Source organism: Xenopus laevis, chromosome 4S (genome assembly GCF_017654675.1).
Source record: "Xenopus laevis strain J_2021 chromosome 4S, Xenopus_laevis_v10.1, whole genome shotgun sequence".
Lineage (NCBI taxonomy): Eukaryota > Metazoa > Chordata > Amphibia > Anura > Pipidae > Xenopus > Xenopus laevis.
The window spans coordinates 114,950,943-114,964,953 of record NC_054378.1 but is presented as its reverse complement, the minus strand read 5'-3'; the positions used below and the strand labels follow the sequence as shown (position 1 = coordinate 114,964,953).

General features: G+C 37.8%; 1 protein-coding gene across 6 annotated transcripts in view; it reads left to right on the top strand.

The window, feature by feature from the left end:
- LOC108715880 (collagen alpha-1(VII) chain) overlaps positions 1 to 14,011 on the top strand; it is a 138,511-nt gene that overhangs the window by 66,477 nt on the left and 58,023 nt on the right. For all 6 annotated transcript variants that reach the window (XM_018261401.2, XM_018261404.2, XM_018261402.2 and 3 more), the window contains 15 exons: positions 1,265 to 1,300; positions 1,392 to 1,424; positions 3,251 to 3,322; positions 3,999 to 4,058; positions 4,256 to 4,291; positions 6,663 to 6,779; positions 7,307 to 7,351; positions 8,604 to 8,675; positions 8,757 to 8,801; positions 9,467 to 9,502; positions 9,620 to 9,661; positions 10,092 to 10,172; positions 10,809 to 10,844; positions 11,823 to 11,858; positions 13,114 to 13,194. In XM_018261401.2, coding sequence (XP_018116890.1) covers positions 1,265 to 1,300; positions 1,392 to 1,424; positions 3,251 to 3,322; positions 3,999 to 4,058; positions 4,256 to 4,291; positions 6,663 to 6,779; positions 7,307 to 7,351; positions 8,604 to 8,675; positions 8,757 to 8,801; positions 9,467 to 9,502; positions 9,620 to 9,661; positions 10,092 to 10,172; positions 10,809 to 10,844; positions 11,823 to 11,858; positions 13,114 to 13,194 — 828 coding nt within the window. The remainder of the gene's footprint in view (positions 1 to 1,264; positions 1,301 to 1,391; positions 1,425 to 3,250; positions 3,323 to 3,998; positions 4,059 to 4,255; positions 4,292 to 6,662; positions 6,780 to 7,306; positions 7,352 to 8,603; positions 8,676 to 8,756; positions 8,802 to 9,466; positions 9,503 to 9,619; positions 9,662 to 10,091; positions 10,173 to 10,808; positions 10,845 to 11,822; positions 11,859 to 13,113; positions 13,195 to 14,011) is intronic.

Below are 14,011 nucleotides of genomic sequence, written 5' to 3'. Positions count from 1 at the left end.
TTCCAGGTTCAGATATTCGGAGCTTGATAAATAACCCCCTTAGAGTACAGCTGGATAGGCCTAAGGTCTCATCCATCAGTGATAAAGGTGCAAGTTTTAGATGATTTTGTGGATCATACATGAAGCATTTGTATCTTTGTCATTGGCAGGTATAAGCTGCACTCTTACATTTCAATGGATAAAAGAATTACATACAAGGCTCCCCAGTGCCTTGTATCCCCTAACACTTCCCAACTTGTGCATTCTGAATGACCTCCAAGCTTTGGGAGTTGCAATGGATACACATATGCTGCCCATCTCTAGCCCCTTCCTTATGTAGCAATGCTGAAAAGGCAGCACTGCAGACAGACTGAGGTGCAACTCTCTGCACTCCAGTCTAGATGTGTCCTTATGTTCCTGTATTACCCAAAGCCGCTATAAAGGTCTTAGTGGATCTGCTTCAAATCTAGCCCTGGCGTAACAACCATCATTCCTTTGGGAGGCTAGCCATATTCTTCCTTCCCATCTTCCACACGGCTACTACTTTACTGTATGTAATTACATTTCAAGAAGCTAGTGTGGCATCATTTGGGGGGTTAAAGAACCAAATGGGGCTGTAAATTCCATTTACATAGAAGAGACAACTCCCTATTTTATTATATAGCCTGTACAATAAATCTAAAATAAATCTATGTCAGTATTGGCCTCTGCTGGAAAACTTGAGGATGTTTATGAATTTAAGTAACTCATCATCTACAGTAGAATAAATACAACAATAATTACGTATTAAGTCATGTTTTTTTTTAATTGTCTTTTTTTCTTGTTAACTGCAGTATACCAAGTATAGCAATATATAAAAAATATGTATCACAAAACTAGAAATTAATTGACTAAGACAAACCGGGTATATTGGAGTTGGACAAATTTATAATCCCTTTATAAACCTGAACCTGAACCAAGCTTATCCACCAGTTTAGTAAAATAAAAAAAATAAATCATTACTAAAAGTAGGCCACATTCCCACCGTTGCCATGGGAACATTATATTCCGGCAGTCACTTCAGCCAACAAACTATAACCCCTCTCAGCGTGGATAGAACAGGTAGGCAGAGCTGTGTCTTCTTGATATAATCATAAAGAAATGTATATTGTTCAATATTAGGGATGGGCGAATTTGACCCGTTTTGTTTTTCCGAAAATTCGCCGGCGGCTGCATTTTTGCGGAGAAACAAGGCGGAAAAATTCACCCATCCCTATTCAATATCCTGGAATCTTATTCCTTTCAGGGTGATCAAGGTGCTCCTGGAGAACCTGGGAAATCAGTGAGTACAACATTCCATTTCTAATGAATATATGATTTTAACACACAGTATTATAGGGTTAATATAAATGCTTGCTTTATTTTTGTTTTAGACTTTGGATCTTCCAGGAATTAAAGGCGATAAGGTGAGTCTGTGTTCCTTTGAATATGTCGATACAGCCATGCATACAGTATAACTAGTAATCTGTACAATAGTCTTGTTTTAATTTCCCCTTGTTGGTAATGGTGACAGGAAAATAATGGTTCAATGCAACTAATTACTTGCTTGATTAGGCTCTATAAAGTTATATATGCACTCACTGGAATTGTTTCACTAATTGGAGACAATTTGGAAAGATTATTGCATTTAGTGTTTGTGTTAGTTTTGAAGTTTGTGACATTCAGAACTGGAACAGGCTTATGAATCTGATGTTAGTAGGCGGTTCTGTTTGACTTCGCAATATTACAGAATTAAAAGGATATTCTTGTACAGCTGCCTTTACTTTCACAGTAGCATGTACCTAGTACTATATTGATTACTCTAGAACAGGGCTGTCCAACTGGAGACCCCCCCCTTTCGTGCCCCCCACATGAAAGTCTGCCTTCTGTGTCTGCTTACCATGTAAGATTTAAAAGGTATCAGTACTGAAATTAACTGGCCCCTGCATTGTTTACACCTCAAATTCAGACTGTAAACGCCTGCATTGTTCACACATGTAATCCCCTCTGCAATGTTCACACTCGTAACACCTATATTGTTCACACCCTAAAGCCCTTGTGTGCCATACTCTGCCTGCCCTATGCTCCCTGTGTGTGTCATACTCTGCCTGTCTTATGCTCCCTGTGTGTGCCATACTCTGCCTGCCCTATGCTCCCTGTGTGTGCCATACTCTGCCTGCCCTATGCTCCCTGTGTGTGTCATACTCTGCCTACCCTATGCTCCCTGTGTGTGTCATACTCTGCCTGCCCTATGCTCCCTGTGTGTTCCATACTCAGCATTCCATTTCATTGGATGTACACCTGTAGCTTCTAATTGAGTATAATAGAACAGTTTACCAGCCTAGTGCAGAGACGGTTATGTAAGAGTTAACTTGTCCTGTTTGTCCAAACAGCACATCCAAACACATTAAAATTACCTAATCTGCTCTTCTAACTGCATTTATGTAAAGGTGAACAACCCCTTTAAAGGTGTTTATGGTTTTTCACTTAATAAGGGCTATTCCACACGGGGAGATAGCCACGCGTTTGCGGTCGCGGCGACAAAGCGCCGCGCCAGTCGCCGCAACCGGCGCAGGCGACAGTTTTGTATGGGCGCCTATGTAAAAACGCCTGTGCTAACCACACGAGGCGATGCGCTTTTCAACAGTCGCCTGAAAATGCCTCGCCAGGCTTTTTCAGGCGACTGTTGAAAAGCGCATCGCCTCGTGTGGTTAGCACAGGCGTTTTTACATAGGCGCCCATACAAAACTGTCGCCTGCGCCGGTCGCGGCGACTGGCGCGGCGCTTTGTCGCCGCAAACGCGTGGCTATCTCCCCGTGTGGACTAGCCCTAAAGTATATGACTCCACTGATAAACTATGTGCATTTTGGATTCCTGAAAGTAGCATTGTAAATTTAAAGACTAAGGTTTAGGCTTTCTTTGTCTAAGCATCAGTTTTAAAAATCAAGTTGAGCAGTTACATTTAAAACACAATACCTAAAATTCTTTGAGCAATTGATATTTCTATTCATACAAGTTAAACCATTCAGAATTCCATTCAGAAGTACATAAGTTGTGAAAATATCTTTCCCTGTCCCCTCATTTTAGTTGATCTTGGCCAATATTAGTCTTCACTTCATAAACGCATCAACATATCATTATTAATCTCATTAATTTAGTAACAGGATAAGATCAAATCATTTTAGATATTTTGTCATCTTGTGAAAGAAGTGTGAATAAGATTTTTATAAAAGTAAACTGTATTTGATTTTAGGGAGATCGTGGTACAACCGGACCAGAAGGGCTAAAAGGCTCAAGAGGAGATCAAGGAGATAAAGGCGAGAGAGTAAGTAATGTCCCTGCAGAATATCTTTCTCAAAGAAGAAAGGTTGTATTTCATGATATAGAAGAGGCATGGAGATGTGTAAATTTGGAGCAGATTTGTTAAAGTGTGAAATTAGAGCTCAACACAGTATTATGCCACTCTCTATTTATTTCTATGGGATTTTTTAGAAGCATATTTATCAGTGAGTAAAAGGTAAAGTTCACCAGTCATGGTCTGTTTTAAAAATAGCATTCCCCTAGGCTGCCCGCACTGCTGCCCCCCATTCCCCCCAAACCCCGGCACAACTGACCCGTCCACAACCAACTTGCAAAAAAAAAAAAAAAAAGTTGCATGATAGAAAACAAATTACACTTTTTGCCTGTTTTTACACTTTATCTCCCTAATATAAATGATTCTCTGGTTTTATCCCTAGGCTTCAAATATAAATATATACTTTTGATGTTAAATATTTGAAATGCCATTTTGACATTGACTGGAGAGCAAAAGTAACAAGAACTGGTGCCTCTTCCACCAGGTTCTAAATGGTTCTAAATGGTATTGCAGGCTGTTCACATTTTGGAATTGTAGCTCTAGGTGTTGGTCTGAGCCCTTGGCATATTGGAATACTAATGATTAGTATGCAACAATGTACACCACAAACATGGCTACAGCTCTTTCCTTTAAATTTTCAAATCAGGGTCCACCAGGATTGGGAATACCTGGACAGCCAGGAACAAAGGGAGAACAAGGAGAACGGGTAACTAATATTTACTTTTATATTTGTGCACTTATCTCTATTCTCATGATGTCTTAATCTTGAGCTAGTTGCCGTTATTAAGCAGGACTCCTGCATTCTTAGTCAGATTGTCAGAGCTGTAGTAGACCTTTAAAAAGAATTGTTTTAAGGTTAAAAATTAACACATATCAATAAAATTGTTATTTTTTTTATATTAGGGAAACCTTGGCCTTGCTGGAAAGACAGGACAAAAGGTATGTTTCTATACAGCAATTAAAAATAACAACTATTTTTCTGAGAATTCTACCCTCAAAGGGTTTCTATTAGATTACACAGAAGATTATTAAAGTATATTTTGTATTTATGAGTAATAGAATATTGGAACACTAACAAATTCTTGCCAAGACATATACTTCCATGTGTAAGGGCCACAGTGAACAAGTATTGGGGCCACAGTTACATCAGTTCCAGGTGCTTGACTCCTAGAGATACATTCTTAGATCATGTATATGTTCCTTCCACCAGTTTGTTGCTCCTCAGATTGCAGCACTTGAAGGTAATGTATTTACCTTGCCTAATGAGAGGACCAACTACGGGGACATTTTTTTTTTTTAAGCAAAAAGCAAAACTAGATGAACAAATTCAGTCGTTCATGGTTAACTCTGGGTTTAAAGGACAAGTAAAGGCAAAAAAATAAAATCCCATTTTTACTTTCTGTAATGAAAAAGAAACCTATCTCCAATATACTTTAATTAAAAAAATGTGTACCGTTTTTATAAGAAATCTGACTGTATGTGATTTCTCCCTTCATTTACTGCTGTGGATAGGAATTGTCAGATGGTCCCTAACTGCTGAGCAGGGAAACAATCATACTGATGAACAGCAGGGGGAGCCCCTGCCTTACTTCCCAGCCATGCAGAACTCAAGCAGCTTTGTTTATGATGATCCCGAAGCAGCCCAGACCACACTGAGCATGTGCAGGGTCAGGGTCAGGCAAAGATGTTTAACAAAGTTACAAGATGGTGACCCCCTGTGGCCAACTTTGAAAGCATAAATTGTTTGTTTGATTAGGCTTGTGGTGCAGTAAGTTCATGCTTATGTTTAGTATACAAAATACAGCATTTCTAGCCTTATTCTATTTTAGACTTTCCTTGTCCTTTAAAGGGATGCTGTCATGATTTTAATGGTGTAGTTTTTATTTCTAAATTACACTGTTTACACTGCTAATAATTCACCATGTAAAGTGTCATTCCTAACCCAAAAAGCGTTTTTTTTAGTTGTAATTTTGGTGTGTAGGCGCCATCTAAGGTAATTTTGCCTGATCATGTGCTTTCACAAAGAGCCAACACTGGATGGAACTGCTGTCGGGCAGGCTGATGTTTCTCCTACTCAATGTAACTGAATGTGTCTCAGTGGGACCTGGATTTTTACTATTGAGTGCTGTTCTTAGATCTACCAGGCAGCTGTTATCTGGTTACCTTCCCATTGTTCTGCTGATGGGCTACTGGTGGGGTAGGGGAGAAGGGAGGGGTGATATCACGCCAAATTGCAGTACAGCAGTAAAGAGTGACTGAAGTTAATCATTCATATGCATTTGAACCAACATGATATTCTCCCTCCCTGTACTGCTCACGTTCCCTTAGTTATTTCCTTGGTCTTGGCCTGGAAAGAATACTGCAATACATCAGTTTATACACAGATTACATACAAAAAAAGTATTAATACAAGCATTTACATTCCCCTTATCCAATATATTTTAACATTAATTAATACATCAAAACCCTCATGTTATAACCAGTGAGACTTGTTAAAAATGCATGCTGTCATTTTCATTTTGAGAATTAATAAATTCTATAAATAAATGTCTCACCATATTATAGGTAGGGTAGGCCTTGTGATTGGCACTGTCATCTACAATAGCAAAACAAAGTTCTTTTTTTTATTAATTCACCTGGATATATTTAAACTACATCTTTTTGGTTTAGCTCTATACCTTCCAGTATCTCCTTGGACGTCCTAGAATTTTAAAACAGTGAGCTTTCTTTGCAATAACAATTGAAATGGAAATTTTTATAGTGGTTGCAGCCTAGGACTTTCTCCTGCTTCTGGTTACTCTGAGGGAACTTGTGGAATTACTTCAACCTTCTAGTATTTGCTTTTTCAGACTGACTTTTCATCCTGGTAATAAGTATAAATAATATGGGCAAATTCATTTAATCAAGTTACAGATTGACTACAGTAATTTTATTAATATATTCTATTTCGGTACATTGTGTCTCTCATCATTTACACATCACATTCATTAGGTTAGTATTTCAATCACTTTAGACAGAAGCAATGAATTAATTCATTGTACATTCACAGCAGCTAATGTCTCTTAGTAGTTGTATAGGGTGTTGATGTATTATTTCTAAGTTATATATTGTGATGGGCTGGTGCAGGGTCCCTTTTCCCCTGCGCTCTTTTTATAGTGTAAAGTAACATTTAAAAAATTATAATAAGGGTTTTCTTTTAAATCGAGCTGTTTCATTTGAAAAAGTCTACTGTTGTGATCTAGGGGTCACCAGCAAAAGATTCTACTTAGATATAACAAGGATAAATTATGTCTACAAATTCTTTGTTCAGGGAGAGCCTGGTGAACCAGGGCAGAATGGGGAATCTGGAAAACCTGGAGCACCAGGGCAGATCGGTCTTCGTGGCAAAGAAGGAGAACGTGGAGAAAAAGGAGATGAAGGAACACCAGTAAGAGAATGACCTTAACCCAAAAGCACATTTACTAAGCTCAAGTGAATAGTTTGAATCAAAAAATATTCGAATTTCAAAGTAATTTTTTGGGTACTTCGACCATCGAATTGGTCAAATTCGATCTAATTCAATCGAATCGAATGATTAGAACGATTCGAAGTAAAAATCGTTCAACCATTCGATAATCGAAGTACTGTCTCTTTAAAAAAAAAACGTTGACTTCATACTTTGCCACATTAAAGCTCCTGAAGTCCAATCTTAGCCTATGGGGACCTTCCCCAGCACTTTTCTAAGTTTTTTTTGGTTGAATAAAAATCTTTAGATCAATCGCTAAAAATCGTTTTATGATTTTTTATTCAAAGCTTTTGCGCTAAAATCCTTCGAATTCGATATTCGAATTCGAAGGATTTTACTTTGAGAGTCGAATTTGAGGGTTTTTTAACCCTCGTAATTCGACCCTTGATAAATCTGGCCCTAATTGTGAAATATTGGAAAGATTTACATATTTCTCTTTCCACTGGCAGGGTGAATCTGGAATCCCAGGAAAGAATGGAGAAAGAGGGCCAAGGGTAAGGATGACCTCTGCGAAGTCTGTCTCTAAGAAATTCACATTTATATTTTAGATAAGCGCTGGGTGTACCTGGAAATTCCAGGTGTTGCAGAATGATATGCATTCATCTATGTGAAAAGTCTAAAATATAATGGTACAAGTTACATAGTTACATAGTTAAATAGTTACATAGTTAAATTGGGTTGAAAAAAGACAAAGTCCATCAAGTTCAACCCCTCCAAATGAAAACCCAGCATCCATACACACACCCCTCCCTACTTTTAATTAAATTCTATATACCCATACCTATATTAACTATAGAGTTTAGTATCACAATAGCCTTTAATATTATGTCTGTCCAAAAAATCATCCAAGTCATTCTTATAGTCATTATCTGAATCAGCATCACAACATCACCCGGCAGTGCATTCCACAACCTCACTGTACTGACTGTGAAGAACCCCCTACGTTGCTTCAAATGAAAGTTCTTTTCTTCTAGTCTAAAGGGGTGGCCTCTGGTACGGTGATCCACTTTATGGGTAAAAAGGTCCCCTGCTATTTGTCTATAATGTCCTCTAATGTACTTGTAAAGTGTAATCATGTCCCCTCGCAAGCTCCTTTTTTCCAGAGAAAACAACCCCAACCTTGACAGTCTCCCCTCATAATTTAAGTCTTCCGTCACTCTAACCAACCACAATACAAGGTCTTGCCCAGCATTTCAGGGTAATAGTGGACAACTGCAAAATATATTCAACAATTTCCCAAATGATCCTCCAAATGACTTATAGTCAGGCTCATCAACAGGTTAGTAGAGTAGCCATCTCCACAGCAGTATCATATGAGAAGAAGAAACCTGGAGAGCTTTCCAGTGTGAATAAATGTAGTTTTTATTGAAGCAACTGCAAATTAGCACACCTTTCAACTTAGATGAAAGTGAAACTGCATATAGGTTGTGACACCAGTTTTCCTTAGTCAAGTGATGCAGCCTTTAGAGCAGTGTGTGTGTGCAATTCACAAAGTGCAGTAAGGGAACACTGGAAGTAACACCTCCTGCACCTTGTACTTGTCACCTTGAATCCAATTCAGCAGAGCAGATTGAACAGGCATATTGGCAATGTATTGGGCATGTGCTTTTCTGAATTGGTTCTAAGCAAGGGTAACATTGCATATATTTTTTGCACTTTACACTCTGAATTTATTAAACCAATACAACTGTGAATTGGTTTTTTTTGATTGTATTCTGAAACTGCACTCTTTTGTATATTTTGTAGGGTCTTCCAGGACAAAGAGGCCTTCTAGGAGAAAAGGGGGATACTGGGGATCCAGGGGAGTCTGGAAGGAATGTGAGTAGAACTGGCTGGTGCACATCTTCCTTCTTATATTAAGATCATTCCTTATGAGTCACCATGATTTGTTCTTTCTAGGGAAGCCCTGGAGCCCCTGGCACTAAAGGTGAACAAGGCGATCCAGTAAGTTACCAAATACTATTTTTTTACTTCCTGTAGTTTACAACCTTTGTATTTGCTGTAAAATGTAATGAATGTTCTTACTAATTTGTCACAGCCTTTGTATGCACAAATTATCATTTGTGTGTTGTGAGTTGGTGTGAGGCAATATTGAGTTACGTCTGTGCATACACAAATTACTGTGTGCTCCAAAACTTACAGTGTGCACAGTGCCACAAGTCTTGCACGAGAGCGCAATTTAATTTTCATGCTGTTTAAATATTATTATTATAGTGCTGTAACCTGGAAATAAAGAAAACAGTGAATTAATTAAAACCATTCCTCAACAGTGTACAGATTCAATTTAATTTAAAGGAAATGTAAACTGCTCTCACAAGGCTGATTTTGGCTCTGCCCACTCCATACTCAGACCATGCCTTGTCACACCCCATACACACAAAAATGATGGTGTCAAAGGGTTAAATTTTAAAAGCAGCAGAGGTCAATGCCAGAATTTTACAAGATGTTATAAGGACCAACTGTATTACATTTAGAGGTAGAACAGAGATGTAGATGTATGGTGCTGTAGGAAGCCAGTTTAGCCTGAATTGTGGTACAGACACAGTAAAGCATTTTTTTACCAGCAGATATATCGTTAAATCTAAATGACTCTGCATTTTATTCCTTAGGGAACACAAGGTCCACAAGGACCACCAGGAAAACCAGTAAGTTTGTTTATAGTATTATATTTAAGTGGTATATCCTTTAGGGGAGATATAATATTGATAGGAAGACACATACATTCCTTTATCTGATGTCCCAATGGATTTTTATACATTTAGGGCACTGTGGAATCTGTGGTTGCTGGAGCAAAAGGAGAGAAGGTGAGAGCAGACAGTTTTTTTTTTGGTCATTTTTGTCTTTACATTTACATGTAAGTTATTGCCATACCGATTTATAGATTTCATATACATATACATTGTGGATTAACCCCCCTCCGAACAGTCCCCCTTAATTAATAAAAGTTAGAAATAAAAAAACATTATATTGTGATTGAGCAGCTCATCCCACCATGGCATTCTGTATGAGTAGTAACTGATGATGTAGCCAGAAAATATATTAAAACATTTTCTGGTTAACTAAGACCCAATTGGCTTACCAGCATTTCATCATGACAGCTATTTATTTAGGTGATCAACCCCAATTGATACTGGGTCGCTCTAATTAACTAGAATAAAAGCTGGCCTACTACACACTGCAAATTTTGTGCTAAGTAAAATGCTGTATAAAATTGTGTCTGGTCACTGTATTTAGGGTGATGACGGTGACCCTGGTGAACATGGCATGAAAGGCGGAAAGGGAGAAGCTGGTGCAAATGGAGTTCCAGGAGAAAGGGTAGGTGCCTAATACAATGCCGGGTGAACCAAAGATTTGTTTCATTGGAGCAACAAACAAATATTTAGTCAACAGAGCCAGGCATGTGACATCGTCTATTTATTTATTTATCTTTTTCATTCTGTTCCAAATGCTAGAGGTTCTTTCTTATCTTGTGTTAGGATCTGATGTTGCTTCTGCTGCTATTTTTTCTCTTATATAGAGAATAAAGTGGTATTGCTTAGCACCTGTCAAGTGCTATTTTTTTATAACAATCTAATTAGTGTGCATATATATTTCATACGTTTTGAATATAGGTGTCTCCATCACTATATGATGCACAGCATTGTTCAATTGGCTGGAGGAACCAGAATAAGCCTCAAAAGCCTGTGACATGTATACCATGTCTAATGCCCCTCTGTTTCACTGTCAAGGGTGAAAAATCCATTATTTATCTCATTCTGTCTAATATATATGTTCTGGATCTTATATAGATACAGCAAAGTCTTATATTATAGAACACACCATATTATTGAGAACTCATACTTACTCTAGAATACATAGAAACAAATGAGAACACACTTTAATGGGTTCCATATTTACAAATCATGGATTCAATATCTTTTAAATGTTAATAAACTTTATTTTTTTGTACAGGGATTAGAAGGACTAAGGGGCCCTCAAGGACCTCGGGTAAGTCTCAGTCTTACTCACACTGGATGTTATATAGGACACAGCAAAATGGTGGTGAATGTACAGTGACCAATAACTCCTTGAGTGAATTTTTGGTTTTATGGCAGTGCTATGTGTATAGCATGTGAATACCTTCTGTTTTAAGAAGGCTGTCACTCAATGTTTTGTTTTGATAAGGGCTCTTTGGAACCTTTTAGCATTTTTTACTATAACCATGATGGTTTTTCTGCTACACTAACCCAATATACATTCACAATGTCAGTGAATTTAACATTACAGAATTTACAGGTATAGGGTCCGTTATCTGGAAACCCATTATCCAGAAAGCTTCAAATTCCAGAAAGTCCGTCTCAAATAGACTCCATTTTATCCAAATAATCCTAATTTAATTTTTTCTCACTTATAATAAAACAGTAGCTTGTACTTGATTCTAACTAAGATATAATTAATCATTACTGGAGACAAAACCAACCCTTTCAGTTTATTTAATGTTTACATGATTTTCTAGTAGACTAAAGGTATGAAAATCCAAATTACGGAAAGATCCATTATACGGAAAATCCCAGGTCCCGAACATTCTGAATAACAGGATACCTGTACAAGACAATATGGGTTAAGCCATAAGGGTTCTTCGGCCCACTTCTTTAATAAAATATAATTTTTAATTATTAATATATATAATTTTCTGGAACCATATGGGGGGTTAAGACCCAATGACTAGGGGGTATATACCACTCCTTTGACTGTATTAGTTATAAACCAAAACTGTCAGTGCTAACATTTCCATGTGGTTAATTAAATTAGCTGCAACTTTCTTGCTTATTAAACAAGCCCAAATTGCCTTACAGCCGGAGAGACTGCAAACCGGATTGGATTGAACTCCTTGTACTTGTGTTTTAACTTGTGTTGCTTTTCAACAGTATAAGCCAAATTAATCTTTATATTTGTTAAAAACCACTGTGCATATTTCTACTACAGGGAGAGACGGGTGACCGTGGGGCACCAGGTGAAAAGGTAAAAAACTTTTCAATATAGAACACCTAACAGTATGACTTCCTTGGTCTCTAGCAGCAGCCTCAGTTTGCAGAAGAATTGGAAAAATGGTTTGTGGTACATGGATATTTATTTAAGAATGTATTTTATTAAAGGAACAGTATACCATTTTAGTAAAATACTATAAGAAGGTTATTATGTATAAGACTAGGAGTTGCAATGTTGCTTTCTCAGCCATTGCATTCTCTGACTCATAAACAACAGTCAATCCACAGTTGCACTGATGTTCGTGTGGTCTTTAAAAAAAAATGCTCTAGTTCAGTGGTCCCCAACCAGTGTCTCACAAGTAACATGTTTCTCACCAACCCCTTGGATGTTGCTCCATTCCTAGCTTTGATGCAAGTTGTATAAAAACCAGGTGTACTGCCAAACAGAGTCTCCAGTAGGCTGTCAGTCCACAAAGGGTCTACCAAATAGCCAATCACAGCCCAGAACTGGCACCCCAAAATCTTTTTGCATGTTTTGTAGCTCTTTAAATTTTTGTAAATTTGAATGTGGCTCACGGGTAAAAAAGGTTGGATTGATTATGCTTAAAAGCAAACTAGCACATCTACAGAACAATGATACTTAATAAATTACCTCATGTATAATGTTCAATGAAACAAAATAATTTGGGGAAAATTGGTTTACATTTTACAAAAGTTAGACTGCAAAATAATATCGAAATGGTTACATTGCCTACTTCAATCTCATAAAATGACAGTTCTATCAATTTATGGTTCATAATCAGTAGAAGACAATATTCACTACAGTGGTCCATAGTGTACATCATGGTGGGAGTTATAGTCAATAAAATGATCATTTAGCAATTTTGTTTGCCTGCAAGTACAGTATATGGGCCTGAAAATCTAAATTTTTTTCTGTTCATCTACATAGTTTATTTAATTTACATGGAAAATGGAAAATGCATTTAGCACAATTAATATCAAATTTTTCCTGCATACACATATATCCACATAGATATATTTACTTCCATCTCTATGACAACTAAGCTGGTTTTTTGTCATGTCTTTCTCATTAAAATGAAACATTTTCCTTCTAAAGGGCCCCTGCTGCTGTCCTTCATTCCACCGGATCCTGTGTAAATATAATCCAGATTCCCAGTGGCATGAAGTGCATTAGCTGAGCCTGTGAGCACCTACCAAGGAAAGCTAAAGATTATCATTTATTGATCTTACTATTTATATGTCAAGACACTCTGACTTTCATTTTTTAGGGGGAACGTGGTCCTCCAGGCATTGATGGAAGGAATGGTTTGGATGGGAAACCAGGACAGCCAGGCACCCTGGGCCAGAGAGTAAGTGGCCACAGAAAGAAACAGGAAGAAACTTTGTTTTTATCCCAAATGAAGCCCAGAGAAACAATGGCACCAATGTTCCATCTAAGATGTTATATCACCAACTCAAAAAACAAATTACACAATGCACTAAATATCTTGAGAATACACACATATTGCATCAGACCTACTCACCAATTCATGCACAATGCCTATAAAAATATGTACAAACTACAAGACATTCTAGGGTACTGCATAGTCAGTCCCCTTCCTTCCTTTCAGTCAGAAAGGCAAATAGTGTTGAGGGGTAGCACAGAGAGTCAATAGGAAAGCTAATAGGGAACTATTAATCAGTTTGCGTTAAAGGGATACTGTCATAGGAAAACATGTTTTTTTCAAAACACATCAGTTAATAGTGTTACTCCAGCAGAATTCTGCACTGAAATCCATTTCTCAAAAGAGCAAACAGATTTTTTTTATATTCAATTTTGAAATCAGACATGGGGCTAGACATTTTGTCAATTTCCCAGCTGCCCCTGGTCATGTGACTTGTGCCTGCACTTTAGGAGAAAAATGCTTTCTGGCAGGCTGCTGTTTTTCCTTCTCAATGTAACTGAATGTGTCTCAGTGAGACATGAGTGTTGTTCTTAGATCTACCAGGCAGCTGTTATCTTGTGTTAGGGAGCTGTTATCTGGTTACCTTCCCATTGTTCTTCTGTTTGGCTGCTGGGGGGGGGGAAGGGAGGGAGTGATATCACTCCAACTTGCAGTATAGCAGTAAAGAGTGATTGAAGTTTATCAGAGCACAAGTCACATGACTTGGGGCAGCTGGGAAATT